Raw genomic sequence first — 20,971 nt, forward strand, 5'->3', positions numbered from 1 at the left:
TGGTAAGTAAAAAGAAAACAGTGAAGGTCATTCAGTCTCCAAAGCTCGCTGAAATGCTTTCATTTTATCCAACATGCCAAAACACAATCATACTATATAAGAGTTTTGAATAGCAACAGTGACCTCTTTCATTATCACAAGAACGAACACACAATAGCTAACAGTAACATGCATTTTTTCTCCCAATTTGCTTCTGAGACATGCACCTTGTATGAAAGCCTTGAAATAAATCTGCGCTGTTATTTTGCATTAGGCTGGGAGGTCACGTGAGTACAATTGTTGATCTATAAACGTTCCACACAAAATAGAGCACATGGAAGCTAAACTCAGCCAGGAGTTTCCACTCATTCAAGTGAAGCTGGAAGGAAGCATGACCTGAACTCTGCCAGCCAATGTGGTCCATGTTTCCAAAATAGCACAATGCCCAATAAAATTCTCATACTGCTTTCGAATGATGGCACTTTCTTACTCTTCTCTTTTGCACTGGCTGAGAACGCAAATTGAAGAATGCAGTTTTGCTACAATACAGCTTGCAACAAGCGACTTCATGCCACGTGAAGAAAATGGGTGAACTTTTTGAGAGTTGGTGTGTGCAAGGCCACTGCATTGCCAAAATATTCAGAGAAGTACAGAGTTGTATTGTCATTGATGATGAGTGTCTTTAAGAGAGACGCTGTGGATGAAGTTTTTAGTGGTCAGCAACTATGGTCCTTGTGGCCTGTTCTCTTTTTCAATTTATAATGTACTTTTAAACACTGGGGTAGAACTAAAGAAAATGTTCTGTGCAGAGGCTTGGCATATCAAAGTGACGAAATATGAAAATTTACTCATAACCTAGGGCTACCTTCAAGGGTAATACAGTCTCCTTGAGACTTCTGTTTTCTGCAAGGTTCTGATAGTGCCTGTATGCTAAAAGCCTCTAGATGAGTTATGCATATGCCTCAATGATCGTGAAAGGAGCTCAACAGTTGCAATGATAACAGAATACATTTGGCCATGTCTTTTTATTTTTTGTTGTTGGCACCAGGCAACAAAGAATGGTTGATTGCTGGGAGCAGTTGGTGGAGACTTATTGTGCAATGGAAGTGAAGCAAGAGGACACATAAATGAATGGGACAGTTTGCGACATTAACGTACCTTACGTCGTGCACCACCACAAGCCTGGCCTGAAGTGAGGTCAGGCTGAGGACTGTTGAGGAGCTGCAGCTGGTGAAGCACTGCAGCCAGGCTGGCTGCATCTTCTTTGCCCTCAAGCAATCGTGAAACTTCAGCACCAATGGACATTTTCAGGACATCACAAGCGGGCTGCTGCTGCTGAGACGAGGGCCGCCTATTGATTGAGACAATGCCAGGAAGTAGCTATTCTTACACTGCATGGCAAGAGTCCTAAATGTGCTCCAAGAGCACCTATAGAATGTTCTAGATTTGATTGACTGATGAGCTTTAACGTCCCAAGACAACACAGAGGCTATGATAGACACTGGAGCGGAGGGCTCCCGGTCAACTTTGACCATCGCAATGCTCAGGATCCTTGCATTCTACCTCCATTGGAATGCAGTCAGGAATCAAGTCTGTTGTGCACAGCAGCAGAATCCCAGCCAATGAGCCAATGTGGCAGGAACTCAAGGTTGTGGGAATCAAGGCGAACCTCATGGCTTTGAGCAGGTGTTCGCTTATTCTGCCAGCCCTGCTACTCTCCCCTTTCACCTGTGATTGTCTCTGGGAGTGGGCTTTTACACGGAAAGTTTTTTGGCAGTGTTGCTTTACGCAGTCAGCCACAGTAGCGTAACCGGTGCGACTGGGACAGCGAGCACGAACGAGAGAGGCATCTCAGGGAGAGTACAGGACACGTACATGTCTTTCTTCTTGTCCACCTGGCCCTTTGTTTGGGCACCACTCGAACTCGAGACTGCTTACGGTGCCCTGCCCTTATGGCAAGCGTGTACTTTGTGTTGATCCGTTCCAAATGTTCGTGCATGGTTGTACTACGTCGGACTGCACTTATTGGAGGCTCAAACTGACGGAGATAGCCCAAGCTCTCACGAGAAGGCCCATTCGTTATTGCGAGAGTGTGCAGCATGACCGCAGGGACACCTTGCCCTTAGCGGCATATCGTGGGGAGCCATTGTCCCACAGTGACATGGTAGCGGCGCCCTTTCTGAATTTCTGTCCTTGTTGTCAGAGCCTCTTCCTCTGCCACCCCAGAACTGGGCGTTAATGTAGTGTCGGGAGTAGCTGGAGGCGAAGAAATTTGTCTGCGTTACCTTGGGGCAATACTGTGTTTCTTGCGGCACAGTGCCCGGTGTCCTTTGCAGGCTAAACGCATGCGAGCAGCGGTGCACTAGATCATGCGAGGTGACCAGTGACGGGGCCCTGATGCTCATTAGGCCGTAACTCTTGGTGGTCGGTATTCATGTGAGATACAAGAGCACCCCAAAAAAGTTGTGACCACATAGACTAGCTAAGTTTCAACAAGTCAATGAATTCCTCCACAGGACTAAGATACATCCTGTACAAGCCATGCTTACCCCTCTGATTTCGTAATTTCACAGTTTTTCTCAGATAGCCAACAAATAAAAAGACTTGATAACTCTCAACCAGATGCAGGCTTCTGCAGCTACTTGAGAGCATGTGAGTGCATCTTGTTTAGGTTAGAAAAATATAAAAAAATAACAGTACCTTGGTGATACATTGAGGACCTCAGCAGCATGTTCCATACCAGATACATGGCCTTGAATACCTAACAGGAGGAAAATACAACATAGATAAAGATATAAAGGAATGCTTGCATATAACTACTGCCCCAAAATTCAAGATTTCAAGAATTCTCCTACTCCCACTATGATCCACTACCCTCACTCCTCCAAAGCTTCTTTGCCAGTTCTAGAAGAATGTCACAAAAGAAAACATTATAGGGCATTCCCACCATTGGCTTGCTTTGAGTCATTTGTTCGATTTCCGGCCGACTCCTGAGGCCACACATTTTGCACAGGTCTCACATGGCTAGGCTGGCTGCAAAGGAGAGAGAGAAAGAGAGTGAAAAATAAAAAAAAACACTGGTGACATGAGTCAAGAAGAGTGGTTGTTGACACAGGCTAGACATTAGGCTTATCATGAAACCGTGAAGCAAGCACTACAATAAAATATTGAATTAATGTTGTTTCGGGGTTAAATCTAAAACCACGAGGAAAACTACTCAAGCCTCGTGGCAGCGCAGGAAGACAGAGTAGACAATATTGAGGTGCAGTGCAATGATAGCAAAGATATCGCTTGCCAATGTGAGTTTGAGGTGGCAACATTTAAGTTCTGAGGTACACTGTACAGTTAAAGTTAAGACTGTTGAGAAGGACACAAAAGTGTTGCTTTGACTGGGTGGTAATTTTCTTCACTCAACTGCATCCTTTTTGTGAGGAATGTTTCAGAAATACTGTTCCTAATGTGCACAATCAGAACAGTTTGATTATACAAATCTTTTATTTCATGGGATGGGTCTCTGGCCTAATATGGAAAATGGGAAAGGGGAGAAAGTGTGTCATAAGTGGAAGGCATGATGCGAGGAGCAAGAATTACAACCAATGTAAAAGCCAGGAGAAACTTCACTTTTATAAACTAAATAAAACGACTTGTTTTATCTAGGGACCTTAGTTTGACCAACGTCTCATAGTTCAGTATCTCTTCCTGCCAGAGGTGCTTTCTGTATACTGCTTTGTGTGCCAGACATTCCCACATTAGGTGTTTGGCGGTGGGTTGTACTGGTTGTTTGCAGTAGGGGGCCGGTGCAGCCACCAGTTGGGGGCACCATGTGCTTGCCGTCAGCGTGAACATCTTGCTGACTTGCCTCAGCCCGATGTCTTTGGTGTGTGTGCCACTTTTCCGGCATGTCTGGCGTGAGGTCAAAGCCAGACGGCAGTCTGAAAACATGTAGACCACATGTACCGCAACATGTACCCCGCACCATGTGAAAACATGGTGCGGGGTAAACCAGGAGGCCGTGGGTGACAGTTCCCAGGTACATCACTTCGCAAGTGCTAAAGTGTGGTTCAGTGATGCTTGTGCTTGCCATAACTAAAAGTTGGATGCTAGCTTCACCCATATCTGGAGCTTATCTTGACACAGGCTTGCAGAGAGAATGCTTACTTGGAGTTAAATGTTGAGGCCAAAGGAAGTTAATTGTCAATTACTGTTCCAAAACACTTTTACAATTAAAACTTTGGCCTTAGCTTTACACCACACTCTGGAAGGAAAAGGTAACAAACCTGCTGGAAGTAACTGATGTAAATGCAGGAGGGTAATCCCTTGAGTCACGTGGGGAAGCCCATAACTTTGTCCTGGCTGAAGCTGCTGTTAGGATTGGGGCACTGGGATGTGATTGCTGAACCTGTGAAAAAGGACAGAGATGGATAACGTTTTGGTGATTGACAGTGCCATAAAGCTCCACTTTCCACTTTATTCATTTCATGGTACTCACTGCTGCCCCTTTCCGAGATATTGTGCAAGTGGACGTACTTGCATTTGTTGATTCTCTAATTTGATTTTTTGTTAAATATTAAACCTGCAGTAGCATGCCAAGCCTTTTGCTCAACTAACCTCTCCCCGTATCATTAAAATTTCTCTTATAAGCACGCACATATTTTGACATATTGGTTGGCATATATGGTTTCCTTGCGATACATTCTTGGAATGCGCAAATTGTGCGCCATGGTGGGTTGGCTATGCGGTGGGAATAATGTGAGATGGCAATGTTTGTTAAAAAGACTATTGCCCTAGGCTAGTGGCCTGGCGTAGCGCAGCAACATTCTGGGCAGTTTAGCTCACAGGACCCAAATGCGAAATATCATATCTTTGTTCACTACTGTAACTAAACTGCCAATACAAAAGTGAGAAAAAGTGATATAAGGAATTAACTGTATTTCAGGTCAATAATCTCAACACACACAAAAAAAGAAAAAGATCTGAAGAAGTTCAGGCACAAAGTGAGTTCACTGATTATATTCAAGTTTTGCCTTCAGGTGCAGCTTCATGACAATGGACACTACAATGTAGTGAAACAGCTCATGAAGGCAGAGTTTACATTCACATTGTCAGAAGGCTACACCTGTTATGGTGTAAGAGGGTGAAAAAAAAAATAATAAAGTGTCCTGAGAACAGTACAGAAAAGGGTGTTCCTTCAACACCTCAACCCTTACACAAAGAAACAAGGCTGTTTCTGGAGGTTTGCTTTGCACTATTACAGTTGTGGCAGGCTGCTCTTGCAAAAATCTGAATGTTGCAGTATGTAGTTATTCATTGGGTTCTGTTCATGGGTTGTTCTTTCCATTTCTGACGATTGTAATTCACACTGCGGACACTACATTCAGGAATTAGTTGTGTATTAAATGGGTAGATACCCAAGGCTTGATTACAGCCGCTTCTTAATGCAGTGGCGTTGCAATACAATAAAACCTTGTTAATTCAGCCCCTGTTAATTCAGAAATTTGGATAATTTGGCATCCCCACTCCCTCCCTTCAAAAATGTAGAAAGCCCTATGGCAGCAAACGTTAGTTAATTTGATGAAAAACTGTGTGTGCACCGGTTAATTCAGACTGGTGGCAAGCCAAGGAAGGGGCTAGTATACGAACAAGTGAGTTCAGAGCACATATCACTACTGTCATTATTTTTCAAGGGCCAGAAACGCCGAAACCGCTTTTCTTTCCAAAAACGTATGAAAGGAGGCGCTGCTATACGTTCAAGGTAGGGTTTTGAAGCATGCATCGCTACTGTCATCGGTGTTGTGCTGGTGCGTGAGGTGGTACTGTGCTGTTGCTCTCTGCAGTGATGGTGGTACTGGCTAAGCGCATGAAGTACGCAGCCAAGGATTTAGCGACCAAAGTAAAAATTCTCGAAATGCTGAAAGACTGTGCTTCCCAAGAAGAGGTTCTGTGTCAGTTTGGTGTAAAAAGAAGCACTCTACTCACATACGCCAAGAATGAGGCACAAATAGTGGAAGCCTTTGAGAGCGAGAAATTTTATGCCTGTCTAAAGCGTTTACGAACCACAGCCTCCACACAGTTGGAGGAAGCATTGTTATGGTGGACTGCTGCTGCATGTGACACGAAGCTGCCGTTTAGTGGACCACTTATCTGTGTGTAAGCAGAGAGCTATGCCTTCTGAATGAATACTGATTTGTTTATGGCATCAGAAGGCTGTGCGCAGGGAGAGGGATGAGGTCAACGAAGAAGTTGTTAAAGATTAGCAAAACTTCCAGCTTAAAGAGCATGTGGCAGCTTACGAACTCAATGATGTCTTTAACAATGATGAAACGGCACTCTTCTTCAAAGCGCCGCCTGACAAAACAATTGCATTCAAAGGGGACCCTTGCACTGGTGGTAAAAGAAGCAAGGAGCAGGTGAACATGCTGGTGGCATCAAACATGACAGGCACGAAGCGCCTTACACTTCTCGTTATCAAGAAAGTGCTGAAACCGAGATGTTTTTACATCAAGCGCCTTCCTGTCAAGTACCATGCAAATCACAAAGCATTAGTTTGTGCCTGGCTGCAGGAGCAACCTGGATTGACACTTAAGCACCAAAGAAGTGCAAGGTGCTGTTCATAATAGACAATTGCACTGCACACTGCAACGCTTCGAATTTGGAGGCGATCTGGCTTGTGTTCAGTCCTCCTAACACTACCGCTGCCCTTCAACCGATGGATCAGGGAATCATCCAATATGTCAAGAAGAGGTACCATAAGCAAGTGTTGGAACGCATGCTGCTCTGCACATACCAGAAGTAGCAGTACAACATCATGCTTCTGAGTGCGCTACATATCTTGTTGCACGTGTGGGTGAATACACCAACAGAAGTGGTGGCAAACTGTTTCAGACATAGTGGATTTGTGCAGGCCGAGACATCTGAAAGCTTGGAGTCTGCAGCACCAGAAGAGGAGGACGATTTGGCATTCATTGGCCTGCTCTCCTTCGAAGTTAAGCTTGCTGACTACGTTGGCATTAATGACAGCACTGTCATCGCCGGCTAGTTAAGCGATGATGAGATCATCAGCGATACCCTCGGTGCGGTAGATGAAGTGTCCGATAAATATGACCCGAGCAATGTACTCCTGGTGCGTCGTACTGCAAAAGAAGCTGCAGATGCTTTACCTGTTTTAGAGGAGTCCTGCTATGATGCTCCATGCAATACGCTTGAACTGGAGGGATTGTAGCTGGTCTGAAAACTAGTAGTCCTTTCCGCTCAGCTATCCCCGAAAAACAAATGGGAATGACCGACTTCGTTGCGAAGTAAAGGTAGACAATAAGAGAACTGTAAATGTGCTGTTTTTGTTCATTCAATGATTTGACACTCGGACATTTTTTTTGCTCCCTTGAGATCCGTATTAACAAGGTTTTAATGTATTACTACTATTACTACCGCCTCAGCTTATCTACTTGCCACAATCTCAGCTACATTTTAATCAGCGATACTGGTGAAAAATATATTGTTTACAAAAAGCCGTAGCACCTCAATACATAGGATCAGAAAGTACAGTTACTTAAGTAAAAAGTGAAAACATTAATGAAAAAGAAGTTGAGAGCAACTACAAATATCCTACACCTGGTCACCTATCAAGTACACATGCCAGCCTGTCACATATTTGCAAAAACAGACCTGAAAATTGGCAGGTAGCTCATTGGTCTTTGGTGCTGTGCCAGGATTAGACAGAAGGTTTTGACGAGAGTAGCTCCTAAAATTATCCCAAAAATTGTTGGCACGACTACCTGGAACCACCTGCAAAAGGAATACAGGCAAAGCAGTTGGTATGTTTAATACAGAGCATACACACGTGAAATATGACTTCAGAGTTAAAACAAATTCACCTTATTTTCATTTTTGACTTAAAAGACAAATGTCAAGTCCCAATAGCACACGTGAGATATTAGCACAAGTATATATTATTTCAATGGTGCACAACATAGAGTGAAATTCTGTAAAGAAATGATTTTTTTTGCTGCACTGCTGTTGTAAGAAACAACAAAATTTGATTACAGCATCAATGTTCATTTCTTTACTGCTTGATTATTAAAACATTTTCGCAGTTCCATCTGCGTCAGAAAAATCGATCGGCGACTGTACATCTGAGAACTACACCTCTGCAATAAGCAGAGGTGTAGGATTTCGAATAAATAGCAACATAAATGAGAATTGTTTCATTAAGGTATGCATGTGTACATGCATTCAATGTGCGTGTTTTCTTAAGGCTAGGTTTTAAACTATACTTACAAACAGTGCCTCAAGCTTTCTTGAATACCACACACTAATTTTATTTGTACCTGTATAGCAAGAGTCCAAGGTACAACCAAAGAACTGCAAGAGGCTGGAGAAACCGTATGGCTGCCATCTAATGGGAACTGACCTGGTTGTTGAGGGTGGCTCCTGGAGGGGCACCTCTGCCTTCAGCCGTTACCAGAGGACGATGTGCCTGGGGACCAGTGGCATGAAGGGCAGCTGCGGCTGCACCCTGCATCCAGGTACCAGTGGTGGGATCCTGCTCCGCCAGGTAGGGGCTCCCTTGCTCTAATGGCTGCAGGTTGGGCCCCCTCAGGCCTTCATCTACGTTTGGTGAGCAGCTTTGCTGCAGAAGTTTATCAAAGCACAGGCACACAGTGAGCACACAACTTTAAAGCCTGGCATTACAGTGCTACATGATACACATGAAATGTCTGACAATGGGGGCACCACCTAGCCACTTCATGCACTTTTCAAGTGCATTAGATGCCATCCGCACAGGCCAGTCAGTGGATTAAACAGACAGTTTACAGCGGTTAGGTTGTGGAGCGCAAATGAAATGGCACTACTGGCTCCGATGCCATACGACACTTTCTGAGTGGAGCTGGACGCCTAAATTGGCACAAAAGGGGAATGGGCTTGTGCTAAGTCTATTGAATCTACAGGATAGCATATTGCACATATGAAGCAAAGTGTGCTGTGGTACACCTGAGAAAATATCCTCCAATACTATGCCACATCAGCATACTCTGCAGTACCAATAAGGGGAAACAAGAGTTCTTGTGTTGTGGGGACAGTGTCTTTTACCAAATAAAAGGCTACCTTTGACTGTTTTACGGATTACTACTGTTTTTACGGATTAGGCTACTCGGCTTTGAAAAATAGATGTTTAACTCCGCTACGAATGTGATGTGAACAGTTACGAGTATGAGTGAGTTGGGGATGATTAAGTGACTTTCCGTGCATCATGTCATCACACTGCTGTGCTTGTTATTCTTGTCCCCTAATGCCCAATTTATTAACAGGAAGAGACAACTAGCGAAGGCTTGTATGTGTGCTTAATTGCGATACAGTCTTGATGACAGACCGAGAATGTTGCATGTGCGAACATATATTACTGACTATGTTTTGGCAACTACCGGAATTAAAAAAATGTTGCTTCACTGCAAATTTTGTTCTGAGCACATAAAGCATAACAATACAGTAGAATTTAGTTTTGTAGGATTGCCCAGTGACAATGGTCACTATCTAGAATGCAAAAAAGTTACACTTCTATTTCACCGGCTTAACACGTTCCCGAAAAAAAAAAAAGAAATCTTTCTGCACCAACGTTTTTTATATCGCCAAACTGTAATTGTATGGTACGTTTTCCAGCCACGAGATCCCGTGTAAACAAGAAAAGTTGCAAGGCATGTACGATTGAGAGCAGTAGGCACCTGCAATGGCAGCTTGCTCACAGTACTTGACTGCCCATGTCATGGGAATTCGAGGAGCGCAAACGTAAGCTTGCCAAAGCCGCAAAAACGACAATGCGCATCTCGGGCCGCTCGAGTCGCACAAGATCAGGGCACACCGGCACCCCGTGTTGTAACTATTCATACAACGCTTCACATTACGCAGATGTCGATTACACTTGAGACAGCTGAATTTTTTGAGTGACTTCCAATCGTATGCTTCCCCGGTTAGTATGTTTATCTTGTGTTTTTTGTAAATACGTGTGAATGAGGCTTTACTGTAGCATTCTCAACCGACTGCAGTTTTTGTTGAAGTGCAACATACCAAGGCACTATGGGGGAAAATTGGGACAGTTGGTGCGTGTCTCCTTGTCTAGTGCGGCCGTGGCTGCATGTAGCTCTCAGAGTGGGCACGGCCTGTTTCAGAGGCAATCTGCCGCATGTGCAAAGAGTGGGCATATCGAGATGGCGTGGCATCATGTGCGCTGTCTTAACATGGGTTTAGTGCTGGAGGCTGTGTAATCTCGAGTTTCAGAGACGCGTTGAAGCGAGATGCAGATGAAGCATTCACTCCCCGCTGCCAGCGCTTTTCATGATAGCATCGTTCCACTGCGGATGACCCTACCAGCCGTGAGGGCGGAGTAGACGTGAAAGCGTGGCTGGATTTTTGGATTTTCTTAATTCTTACCACCGATGTGAAGATATCATAGACATGCCATGAAACCATATCTTTTATTCCCCATTCTGACGTTCAACAAGATGAATTTTTTTTCCAGTTAAATTTGCTTTCTTCATTTGCCCAATATTCAGAAAAATTTTGCAGCCCCTTCTGTGTAAGAAAAAATCTATTGACAACTGCACTTGTTCGCATAAAAGGTTAATTTTATAATAGAACCAAATTTCGATATAACGAAGCAAATTGTCGATATTACCAACTTCGTTATATAGAGGTTTAACTGTATGCGTAGAATGTCACTCAGTTCGTCAATCAATGGTGTCGCTCCAAAACTTCACAATGTGGACAAAAGTCTTTTTTCCCTTCTAGAGATGGCTTTTGCTTTCTTAGCTTTTCTATTTGACTACGGTAACTTAGAACTAAACATGGCACCAGGTCACTGATTCGACCCTTGGCAGCACAGTAACATTTTGACAGCAGCATAATGCAAAAGACAAATGCACTAAGGCTGCATCTATGCACTAGGTGCACCTATGTTAATCAGTCAACCCTACACAAGGTACATATCACGGAAAGCTAGAATTTCTTGAAGTAAAATTTATTACAAGCACAAAACAACAACAAAAAAGCAGTAGCTACATTACCACCACACAGATCTGTTCAGTATGAAAGGGAGGGAACACCTGATCAAAGTTCAAGAAATGGATGTTGCAGAAGTATGATCTGAAACTAATATGTACCACAATGACTGGTTACAACAGATACAACTAAATATGAAACATGTATTCTTTTCAGTCACAGCATACACATTTGTGCAAGCAACTTGTTTTTGCAAGTTGAACCCAGCAGTGACAAGGGAAGAACTAGGGAAATTCAGCAGCAAGTAAATTAAACCCCCTGTTTACCCAATGTGTCTCCATTTCCCGTTGTGCACAGAGTATTGCTACATGCGACTACTTTACTGAGGGCACTACCTTGCCTGATGGGACACTTGAAGAGCTGTATTCCATTGACAGTGATGAAGGAATATTTTTTTCTTCCTCATATTGCCTGCAGCCGATGATTCACTGGTCCACGTTTTTTCAGCTGAATATTAAATTATTTTCATGTAGAAATGCATCGTGAATGCATGCAAACATTTACTCTGTAATTATAAGGACTCACTAGAAGATACACAAGGATCACCCTACCACTTTGACATATTTCGATGGAGTCTGTGGTACCTTAGTACTATACTAGTATTCTGTAAATTTGACGCATTTTTGAGTCTATCATAATTCGCGACTGCAAAGAATATGTGCACCAGGAATGAGCCAGCTAACCTGGTGGGCTGCCTGCTGCAAATGGCTGATCTCCATCTGCTGGATACTCAAGAGTTGGTAGCAGTGAATGATGCTCAGAAGCAGTTGCTGCTGAATTGCATAGTGGTGCAGGATGTCCATGTTTGGAACTCGAAATTGTGGACCTGAAATGCAATCAGATTTCTTACCACACTATGACACACTTTGTAAATCATGTGTCAAGAAGAAAAAAAAAAAGCGACAGAACAAAAGAAAAAGCACTCCTAAGTTGCACACCGCATCCTTTTGGGCTAATCTTTTCCTCCTGCGTCATAGTCTTCTGACGTTGTTTATGTATCTGACGAGAGTGTTTATTAAAATCCTTCCTGGAGGGCGAGGTAACAAAGCTGGTTCAGGACAAAGCCAGTCCGCACCATGTAGCACAGCCAGACAGGAGCATATGAGCGTGAGTGCGCACTCAAGCCCTGTTGTGCACAAAGCAAACGCTGCACATACTCGCTGCAATTGCATGTAGTTGTAGTTTGCTATGTAGCATAGATACCGGGGCCGCCGTGGGATGCCACGACAAGTCCACTGGATGAGCACACTGTGGTTTGCTGAGCACAACCATATTTGGCACGTTGTAGGCACCAAAACGGAAATAGTGGCGTTTATATGAACACCCAAAATTAAATATGAATTGTGCACCATGATGACGTTCAGTAGGAGGAGCGCTGCGGACACACCCTGCTTCGCCGTAGCCTTTGCAGTGAAAATCATTGAAGAAGGAGCAGAAGCACCGAGAATGCTGTTTTAGTGTCAATAATTACTTCTGCTGAACGCACTGACAAAATTTTTGCGGCAATGTATTTCTGAAATAGTCTAATTTAAGTTCACGTGCATTTCTTCGATAAAATGTCGTTCAGGGCCCTCTTAAAGGCATATCACCTACCTAGGCGGCACAAAAATGCCCATTAAACAACTTGTGGCCATACTTCACATCATTATGACTGTGAATTAAGAAGTCGGGAGAAGCATATGCTAGCCCAATGCTCCGAGTTGTTGGGAATCCATGAAAAAGCCTTCAATAAGCTGACAAGAACTCCTCTGAAAAACTTTTCTTGATTTTTGCATGTCTTTTATCATTCAGAAGCACAAAACACAGTGTCAGTTCAGCAAAAAAAGGAAGGATGATTATAAAACACTGATCAAGAAGACTTAGCAACAAATGCTTCAATGTACCCTTTTGTTGGGCTACAGAAGACATTGGAGACGACAAGGTTTAAAGGGATAATAAAGAAGAAAATATCCTACGCTGCATTAGTAAATTAACTTTCTTCAATACCAAAAAAAGTCACTCTTACAGTGTGAAGGGGCTTGATATGCCAAAAAAGATGCAAATAAAAATTACGACAGTACCCACCTAACAATCAATGCTGACGTAAATTCAGTTTGCAATCAAGAAATGTAGCAACACGCTGTATTGCCACCGCTTAAACACATCATGTCTGAGATGTGTATTGCAGCCTCTCTTACTTCCCTCTGGACACACTGCACCGCCTAACAGAGTGACCGCGAAGATGGCACTTGGCCTCCAAGATGCGTGGCATGCCGGAGTGCGCATACACTGAGAAAGGCTTCATGTATGGGACGTGTACTGTGTACCGATCCCTTGCTCCTCTCTCATGCTTCCCTCTGGACATGCTGCGCCATCTAGTGCCGCCGCCGCAAAGTCTGCACGTGACCTCTGAGAGGCGTGGTGCGCCAGTGCTCACAAACATTGAGAATCATTGCCTAATTGGCCGCAGGCATTTGTAGTGCAGCATGCTAAAGCATCAAACTACTGTGCTTGAGGAACCTGTGTGACGCAGCTTCAATTCCACCCAGCACAGAAGAAATTTTAAATACTTCCTTTTCACTGGAGAACAGCATTAAAGAGCTTAGATAAGGACAGCATACATACATAAATTCATTCTGCAAAGTGGGTGAAGTTCCTTAAGAATGCTAACTGCATTGAAACAAAAGACCTTGTAGCATTGCCAGCTTGAAGTTGTAGCGCCAGCTTGCCATGACATCGTTAACTTTGACAGTGTCTGCTCAGGCCTAATTAGTAGGGGTGTGCGAATACCGAATAGTAGATTTCAAATCCAATATTGAATCGACTCAAATACCGATAAACAAAGCCGAATATCAAATATCAGAAAATTTAACACCAGTTCTTGTGCTTCCAAATTTTGTGCAAAAAACATAGTGCTGCACATGCTCAGGAAGCTAATCACATACTTAACAAGAATCTTGCCAGCTATCAGTAACTAAGGTACTTATGAATCGAGATGCATGGCATGCACTGCTCTTATTAAAGGGAACAACAAATTAGTATTCCAGCACTAATAAAAACTCAGTTCATATACGAAGGTGTTGAAAATATTTCTTATCGATAGAATGTCCATGAAATCAAATTAAGTGCTTTTTTCCTCCGTGAAGCTGAACAAATAGCGAAGTTGTCCTAAATACTGTTACGTATACAGATGCACGAGAATGACTATATACAGGAATATGTACAAGTGCATGCACATGTGTTCTTGCCCAGAACAAACAGCCCATGCCAGACTATAATGTCGTCCTTATCATCTCTATAGGCCTGGTCTCGGTCAATGAAATAACTTTTCCGTAGCATTACCCCCGGCGGCAAAAGCACCGTCCAGGAGCTCTAAAAAGAGCTGTTGGAAGCACAGTGGTAGATCTTGAGCCTTGATACGTGAACAATGTCACTGGATGGAAGGAGAGACGACGAGGTGGAACTGACAGGGGCAATCTTGTAGCTGACAGGTGTCACTTGGCGCAGCACACGGTACGGTTCCGTGCACTGGGAAATAAGTTTTTCGGAGAGGCCCATACAGTGAGAAGGGAACTAGAGAGGCAGAAGCACAGCAAGAGAGGAAGTCACTTTGTGGTGCAAAGCATCATACCATCTCTGGTTCCTTTGTGACGCGGTAAGCCAAGCATGGGCAAGCTGAAGGACGTGGTCAGCCCGCGTGATGGCATCAGGTGCATACTTGCTAGTGGAAGTGGCAGATGGTAGGAGCACAGTGTCGAAAGGTAAAGTCAGAACTCGTTTGTACAATAAGAGGAAAGGCGAAAATACAGCGATGTCATGACGAGAGCAATTACACACAAAAGTTACGTAGGGAAGAGCAAGGTCTCAATCGTGGAGGTCCGGCAATACATATATAGCAAGCATGTCTGTCAGAATTGCGGTTAAAGCGTTCCATAAGGCCGTTGGTCTGGGGATGGTAAGTGGTCAGTTTGTGTTGAGTCGAACACAGTATGTTGGCAATGACACGAGAGAGAAAGTAACGGCCACGGTCAGCGAGCAATTGTCTCGGGGCGCCACGACGCAATAGAATGTCACGTAACAAGAAGTCCGTGACACCAGTTGCACAACTGGTCAACAGGGCTAAGGGGAGTGACACTGGTGGCATTGGGGCGAAGGCAAGTGCGAGTAGCAAGGCTCAGCCACATGTTCTTGAGGGGCAACTTGGTCAGAGCTGGGCATATACTAGCAATAGCGGCCACGTGCAGTAAAGTAACCAGAAAAACTTTTCTGTGATGTAGAACTCCAGCGACTTCGGCAGTGATGGGAGATAAGGCCAACACAGTGATAATGAAAACATATAGGCTCGTCGTCAGGAGTTTGCCATGTGGACGCATAGAGGAACTGTGGAGGGAAGTCGGATAGGGGTTGAGGTGGAGTTGCAAAATGTGGCTGGACATCAGAGCGTGGAGCTGAGGAAACAGAGTAGATACCCATGCTGGCTATCTCCTGATACCCATGCTGGCTATCGCCCGCCTTGAGTTCAAGGCGAAGGATGCGTGTAAGATTACCGCAAGTGCTGGCTGGACGAAAGAGACCATCACACGATGATGCCACTGCAGTATTCGGCAAGTGCTGGAACTGATGTGCAAGGTGTCGGCTTTTGGCTCGTTCAAGAAAGCAGCATTCTTTAATGATGGCGTGAACAGTCGCGACATTTGTAAACACAAGCAAGTTGAAAGTCTGTAATACCTTTAAAGAAGCACTTGCTTGGTATTGTTCTGATAAGACATAGTGTCATTTAGACCCTTTACAAACGAGGCGGAGTGAAAACCTCGCACTCAAATAAAAGAGAGAGAGAGAGAGAAATAAATAGTTATGCATGAATCAACTCGCAACAGTTCAACTTGCGCGAAGCCACGTGTAAAATAAATGCAATAACATGAAGTGCGTGACAGCTGGTGTGAGGATTTACTAGGCCGCATAAAACCAACAATTTCAGTTCTTGCAAGCTTCAGCAGCTTTAATGTACAACACAATGCCCTCGTGCAGTTGTGCTGCCTAGCTAGCTCCACGTGGTAAAGAAGTGGTAACGGTAGCAGCAGCGAACAGCATTCGGAACTTTAGCGAAATGCCTTTAAACTGCATGTTGCACTGCAGACGAACTTCATTGCTTACCCGTCTAAATATGATCGAGTGTAGAAAACACCGACACGACAAAGGAAAGGATGAGAAGGCATTTCCTGCTGAACGGGGCAATCCATTGCTACCGTTGCTCCCGCTGATGAGGCTTTGCAGGGAATGATTAGAACCGTACCATCATCCCGTTATTGCCGGTATTCGGCACCCCACCGCGCAACTATTGTTCTTCGACATTCTTTGAAGCTTTGGCCGCCCTACACATGCAAAGGTTGTTACTTATTTTGCTTTGAAAACGTGAATATGACAGGGAAGCAAGATCACTGACACAGAAAACTACGGCATGTGGATGGTTCCTTTCCCCAAGTGTACTACGCAGGGCCGCCACCAGTGGCGCGTCCATCGGCTCGCACTACGTGCATAAACGCTGTTCTCGCCAATGTGACGTAGCACTTGCGCAATCATGCTTTGTTGGCCTATATATGCGCCTTAACCGAGCTATTTTTTTTCTCTGACTTTCATTAGCTTGAATTTCGTATAATTTGAATTTTCGTAGAATCCCCGCAGAATTAACGAGCATTTACTGCATTTCACAAGGATGCCAGCTGTGAATATGCAACGGTCATCCCGTGCCCTCGCTTTTGTTGGTGAGGTGGTTTGTCGGCTTTCTGAGGGTTGTGCGACCGCTGTGAACAGAACTGCATTGAGTTGGTAACCATAACTTTAGTCACGAACACCCGACAATGTAGCTCTGATCAGTCCTAACAGGCTAGACAGTATGAGTGATGGAGTAGTCATGACAAAATTCGCCACTGGCCACTGTGATAACAGGCGCAAACCGCCGTGGAAAGCTTGTCGTGGATATGTTTCTACAGGTAGCTCATTAGCTATCGGTTGTGAGATCACGCATATGGGTTATATTGACGGCCGTTGAAGTGGTGTTCGGGTCTCACCGCATGCCCGCATGCCAAATTCATCTGTGTGCTAGCATGTGGGTAGAAAATTTCTAACTGTGTGAATCTGCGTGTGTGATCACTGAACTCGCAAATTGGGTGCAATTGGTATACTTTCCAGTGGCTGATTGACCCAATCTTTACACATGCTTCCGCGCTTCTTTTATTGGTCCCTCTGTTCGCGTAGCATTAATAGTTTCTTTATCGGTCCAGTCGATCTGGTCAAACCTCGTATCGATAAACATCACATGCCGTGGGAATGCTGCGCATGTCAAGGCACCGACCACGGCCGGATCGTTCATCGAAGGTGTCGATATTCGAAAAATTTAATATTCGAGAAATTTAATATCAGATATCTGATTTGCAATTTGAATTATTTGAACGCTAATATTTGAGTATTTGCACACGCGTAATAATTATAGCTTTTTATAGGGAAAGATAGACTACTGCTGTAAACAAAGAAGGCAAGCATTGAACATAGTTACGAAAGCTTTTACTGAGCCTCAATGACACAAATACAAAAAAAAGAACTCTTAAACGTGTCACACTGGCATACCAGAACTAGGGTTTCAGCATGAAATTTAAGAAATAGAACTTAAACCTCCCTTTTCTCTATTATAATCAACCTATTACTGTGAAATTAATGAAGACAGAGCTTTGAAGGGATACCTCATCAGCCTAATCTAATTTACCGTTTCTTTTTAGTGTCTTTTTAAATGTTGAACTTGAACTATAGACATACATTTTCTTCCCTTCTTTCTTATTTTTTCAAAGTGCTGTAATTTGAAGTGCAGGCCACAGATGTGAAAAGATTGTAAGTGTCTTGGGAGAGATGCATGCCATCTTCAGGCTTCACCTGGTGACATGGCAGCTGCAGAGGTGCTAAATGCCTGTTGCTCTTGCAGAATTGACTGGCACATTGCATTGGTGTGCTCCAGCTGCTGCAGAAGGTGGTGTGAGAGCTGGTGCCATCCTGGAACCGTTGGAAGCCCCGATACTCCAGGCATGGACTGAAGACCTTCAACTTCAGGAGGTGCCTGTGACTATGTACAACAAAGCAATGCAAAAGCTTTTATTTAAATTCTAAAAAAACTGGTATAATATGAGAGTTATTTAAGTTAAGTAATATGAAAGTTATTTTAAGCAAGCTGAACATGGGTTTTTATTTTTATCAATGGGGTTTAGTGGCACAAAGGCTACAATGGCTAGAGATTGCCAGTATGCACAAATGTTTTATCATGACTCAGTATAAAAGTTATTGCAGTTCAAATTTGCAGGGATTGTAAAGGGCTTAATAGCTGTAACTTGCAAAGGCTGCAAAACATTTTAAGGCATGTTTTTTACCACTTTTCAGCTCATCTCTCGTACCTCAATGGAGAAATGAGACTAGCACTAATTCTGGTGCCCCTATGTTCCTACTAAAACACGGTTGCTGTGGAGGTTAGCCAAATGTGGAAAATTCTGCTTTAGATAGTATGTGATCATTCATCATAGAAGGGCGAATCAGAAAGTCCTTGCCCCTATTTTTTATTAGCCAAAATAAGGTACATGCAGGCAATTACAAATATACATACTATTCTACGTACCTTACACTATTTTCAACATAGCCCCCCCCCCCCCCCCCAGAAATATATGCCACAACACTGTTTTTTCTCCTACCTTTAGATATTGCTTCTCTGATATGTAAAGCTATGCTAACACACCAAATAGAGCCCAAATTGAGTAGCACCAAAAGCAAATTGAATTGAATACCGAATGCTTTTTAAATGGTTTTCGAATATTGAACAGCCATTTTCCCTGGCAAGTTGGTCCTGAATATATTCGAAGGCAATTAAGTGTTCAATAGAGTCGAACCCACTTGTAACGATACCGGTTTTAACAATACATCAGTTATAACAATGAGAAGCTGCTGCACCGTCAACTTTTGTATGTTTTCCGTGCGGAAATAAGCCACTTACTACAATGCCCCAATGTCACATTATCAGTTATGACGATAAAGTCTGGTTGCTGGGTGTCTATGCCGAAAGGCAGTAAAATGGGAAATCCTTGAAAAAGAAGAAAGAGAAAACGAGAAATTCTAGCTGCGGCATGATGGACCGCTGCTTCAACAGCCGCCGCGTGCTCATTTTCCAGCCATCTCTGCGTGCCTCTTTCCCGTCGCCCTTCCACATCTCCAAACACAAATGGGCTGTGCCCATAGCTCTAAGCTGCCCCACCCTTCGAAACACGAATGCATAGCGCCAACTGCACTACTCGCAGATTGCTCGCTGGTTCCTCATTCAGCGCAGTTCTGCAAACAGCTTAATTTCTCATGTTCGTCTTTGTTGGCTGCGTCAAAATTGTTCCTGACCACGCGGTTTCTCTGCCTCATTTGACCAACAGTTGGTTCGACTTGTCGCCGAAGCAGAAGATGGCTGATACGCCCGATGATCATTAGCAACGCACGATGTTGCCGGTGAAAAGAAAGCGCATGGCTACAGATTTGGGAACTAAGTGCTTCTAACCGATGAGGCGATCGGTGCGAACATTCTCGCATTGGATAGCGACGGCGACGACTGCAATGATGTCACGGTAAGGCAGGCTGCCTCAAGGCCCAGCAGAGGATTCAGTTCCTCCGGGGCTTTGTTTTCGTGAAGAACCTTCCGCTGCACTACGTGGAGCACCTGGATGCCTTGGAGAAGGATGTCACCAAGCTTTGCAAAGCATTCAATGCTGACGGTGATAGGGTTTTATCATGCAAGCCATGAGAAGTACGTGGCGAGATGCTTGTGGCGATCTTGCCTCAGCGTTGCCTCTGGATTTTTCAAGCTGACAGGCTGCTGTGGCAACCTTCTCGCAATTTTTGAAAGGCCCCTTTTGGAGCCACCACAAAACGATGCCTCAGTGGTGCTCACATATCGCTTGCCACCCATGACCCCTCTTTGCAGTTGTTATAGCAGTGCCATTCTTTAATGCTGACAGCCACGGCTTGTCACACACGATCGGCGCGCCCAGGTAGCAGTTACTGATGAGGCAATCGGTGCGAACATTCTTGCATTGGATAGCGAAGGCGACGACTGCAATGATGACACGGTAGGGCTGGCTGCCTCAAGGCCCGGCAGAGGATTCAGTTCCTCCGGGGCTTTGTTTTCGCGAAGAACCTTCCGCTGCACTACGTGGAGCACCTGGATGCCTTGGAGAAGGATGTCGCCAAGCTTTGCAAAGCATGCAAGGCTGACAGTGATAGGGTTTTCTCGTGCAAGTCATGAGAAGTACGTGGCGAGATGCTTGTGGCGATCTTGCCTCAGTGTTTCTTCTGGATTTTTCAAGCTGACAGGCTGCCGTGGCAACCTCCTTGCAATTTTTGAAAGGCCCCTTTTGAAGCCACCACAAAACGATGCCTCGGTGGTGCTCACATATCACTTGCCACCCATGACCCCTCTTTGCAGTTGTTATAGCAGTGCCATTCTTTAACGCTAACAGCCACGGCTTGTTACACACGATCGGCGCGCCCAGGAAGCAGTTAAACGAATGAACACAATCTGCAGCCGGATGGAGGAAGGTGGTGGGGAGGGACACTGGCGTGCCCGCCATTATAGTTTTCTCACACCATCTCTGCTATCCCCCTATTTTGATTTTTTCATGCAACCCAGTTATAACAATTATCGGTTATAACAATGTAATTTTCGTGGCACTTGAATATTGTTATAAGTGGATTCGACTGTACATCGATAATTAGAAATACTATAAAATATGCCTATCTGAAGCTTATTTGAACACTCTGCCATGGACAGTTTCCTGAAATTGTCAAAAGTGGGAACCTACCAATTTATTCCTCCAAGGCCATGTTGAACGTACAAATGTTAATTTTTTTGCACACAAATGTCACAAATCACTCATGCTTAGGAATGGTGTTT

At 44.2% G+C, this 20,971-nt stretch overlaps 1 protein-coding gene across 7 annotated transcripts in view; it reads right to left on the bottom strand.

Annotated features, from left to right (window-relative positions):
* Positions 1-20,971, bottom strand: part of LOC135896952 (pericentriolar material 1 protein-like) — a 115,490-nt gene that overhangs the window by 32,914 nt on the left and 61,605 nt on the right. For all 7 annotated transcript variants that reach the window (XM_070535176.1, XM_070535174.1, XM_070535177.1 and 4 more), the window contains 8 exons: positions 17,932-18,118; positions 11,712-11,854; positions 8,387-8,605; positions 7,642-7,761; positions 4,257-4,378; positions 2,927-3,012; positions 2,680-2,740; positions 1,138-1,330 (listed from right to left, as the gene is read on the bottom strand). In XM_070535176.1, coding sequence (XP_070391277.1) covers positions 1,138-1,330; positions 2,680-2,740; positions 2,927-3,012; positions 4,257-4,378; positions 7,642-7,761; positions 8,387-8,605; positions 11,712-11,854; positions 17,932-18,118 — 1,131 coding nt within the window. The remainder of the gene's footprint in view (positions 1-1,137; positions 1,331-2,679; positions 2,741-2,926; positions 3,013-4,256; positions 4,379-7,641; positions 7,762-8,386; positions 8,606-11,711; positions 11,855-17,931; positions 18,119-20,971) is intronic.

The sequence above is a fragment of the Dermacentor albipictus genome, chromosome 3, assembly GCF_038994185.2.
Source record: "Dermacentor albipictus isolate Rhodes 1998 colony chromosome 3, USDA_Dalb.pri_finalv2, whole genome shotgun sequence".
Classification (NCBI taxonomy): domain Eukaryota; kingdom Metazoa; phylum Arthropoda; class Arachnida; order Ixodida; family Ixodidae; genus Dermacentor; species Dermacentor albipictus.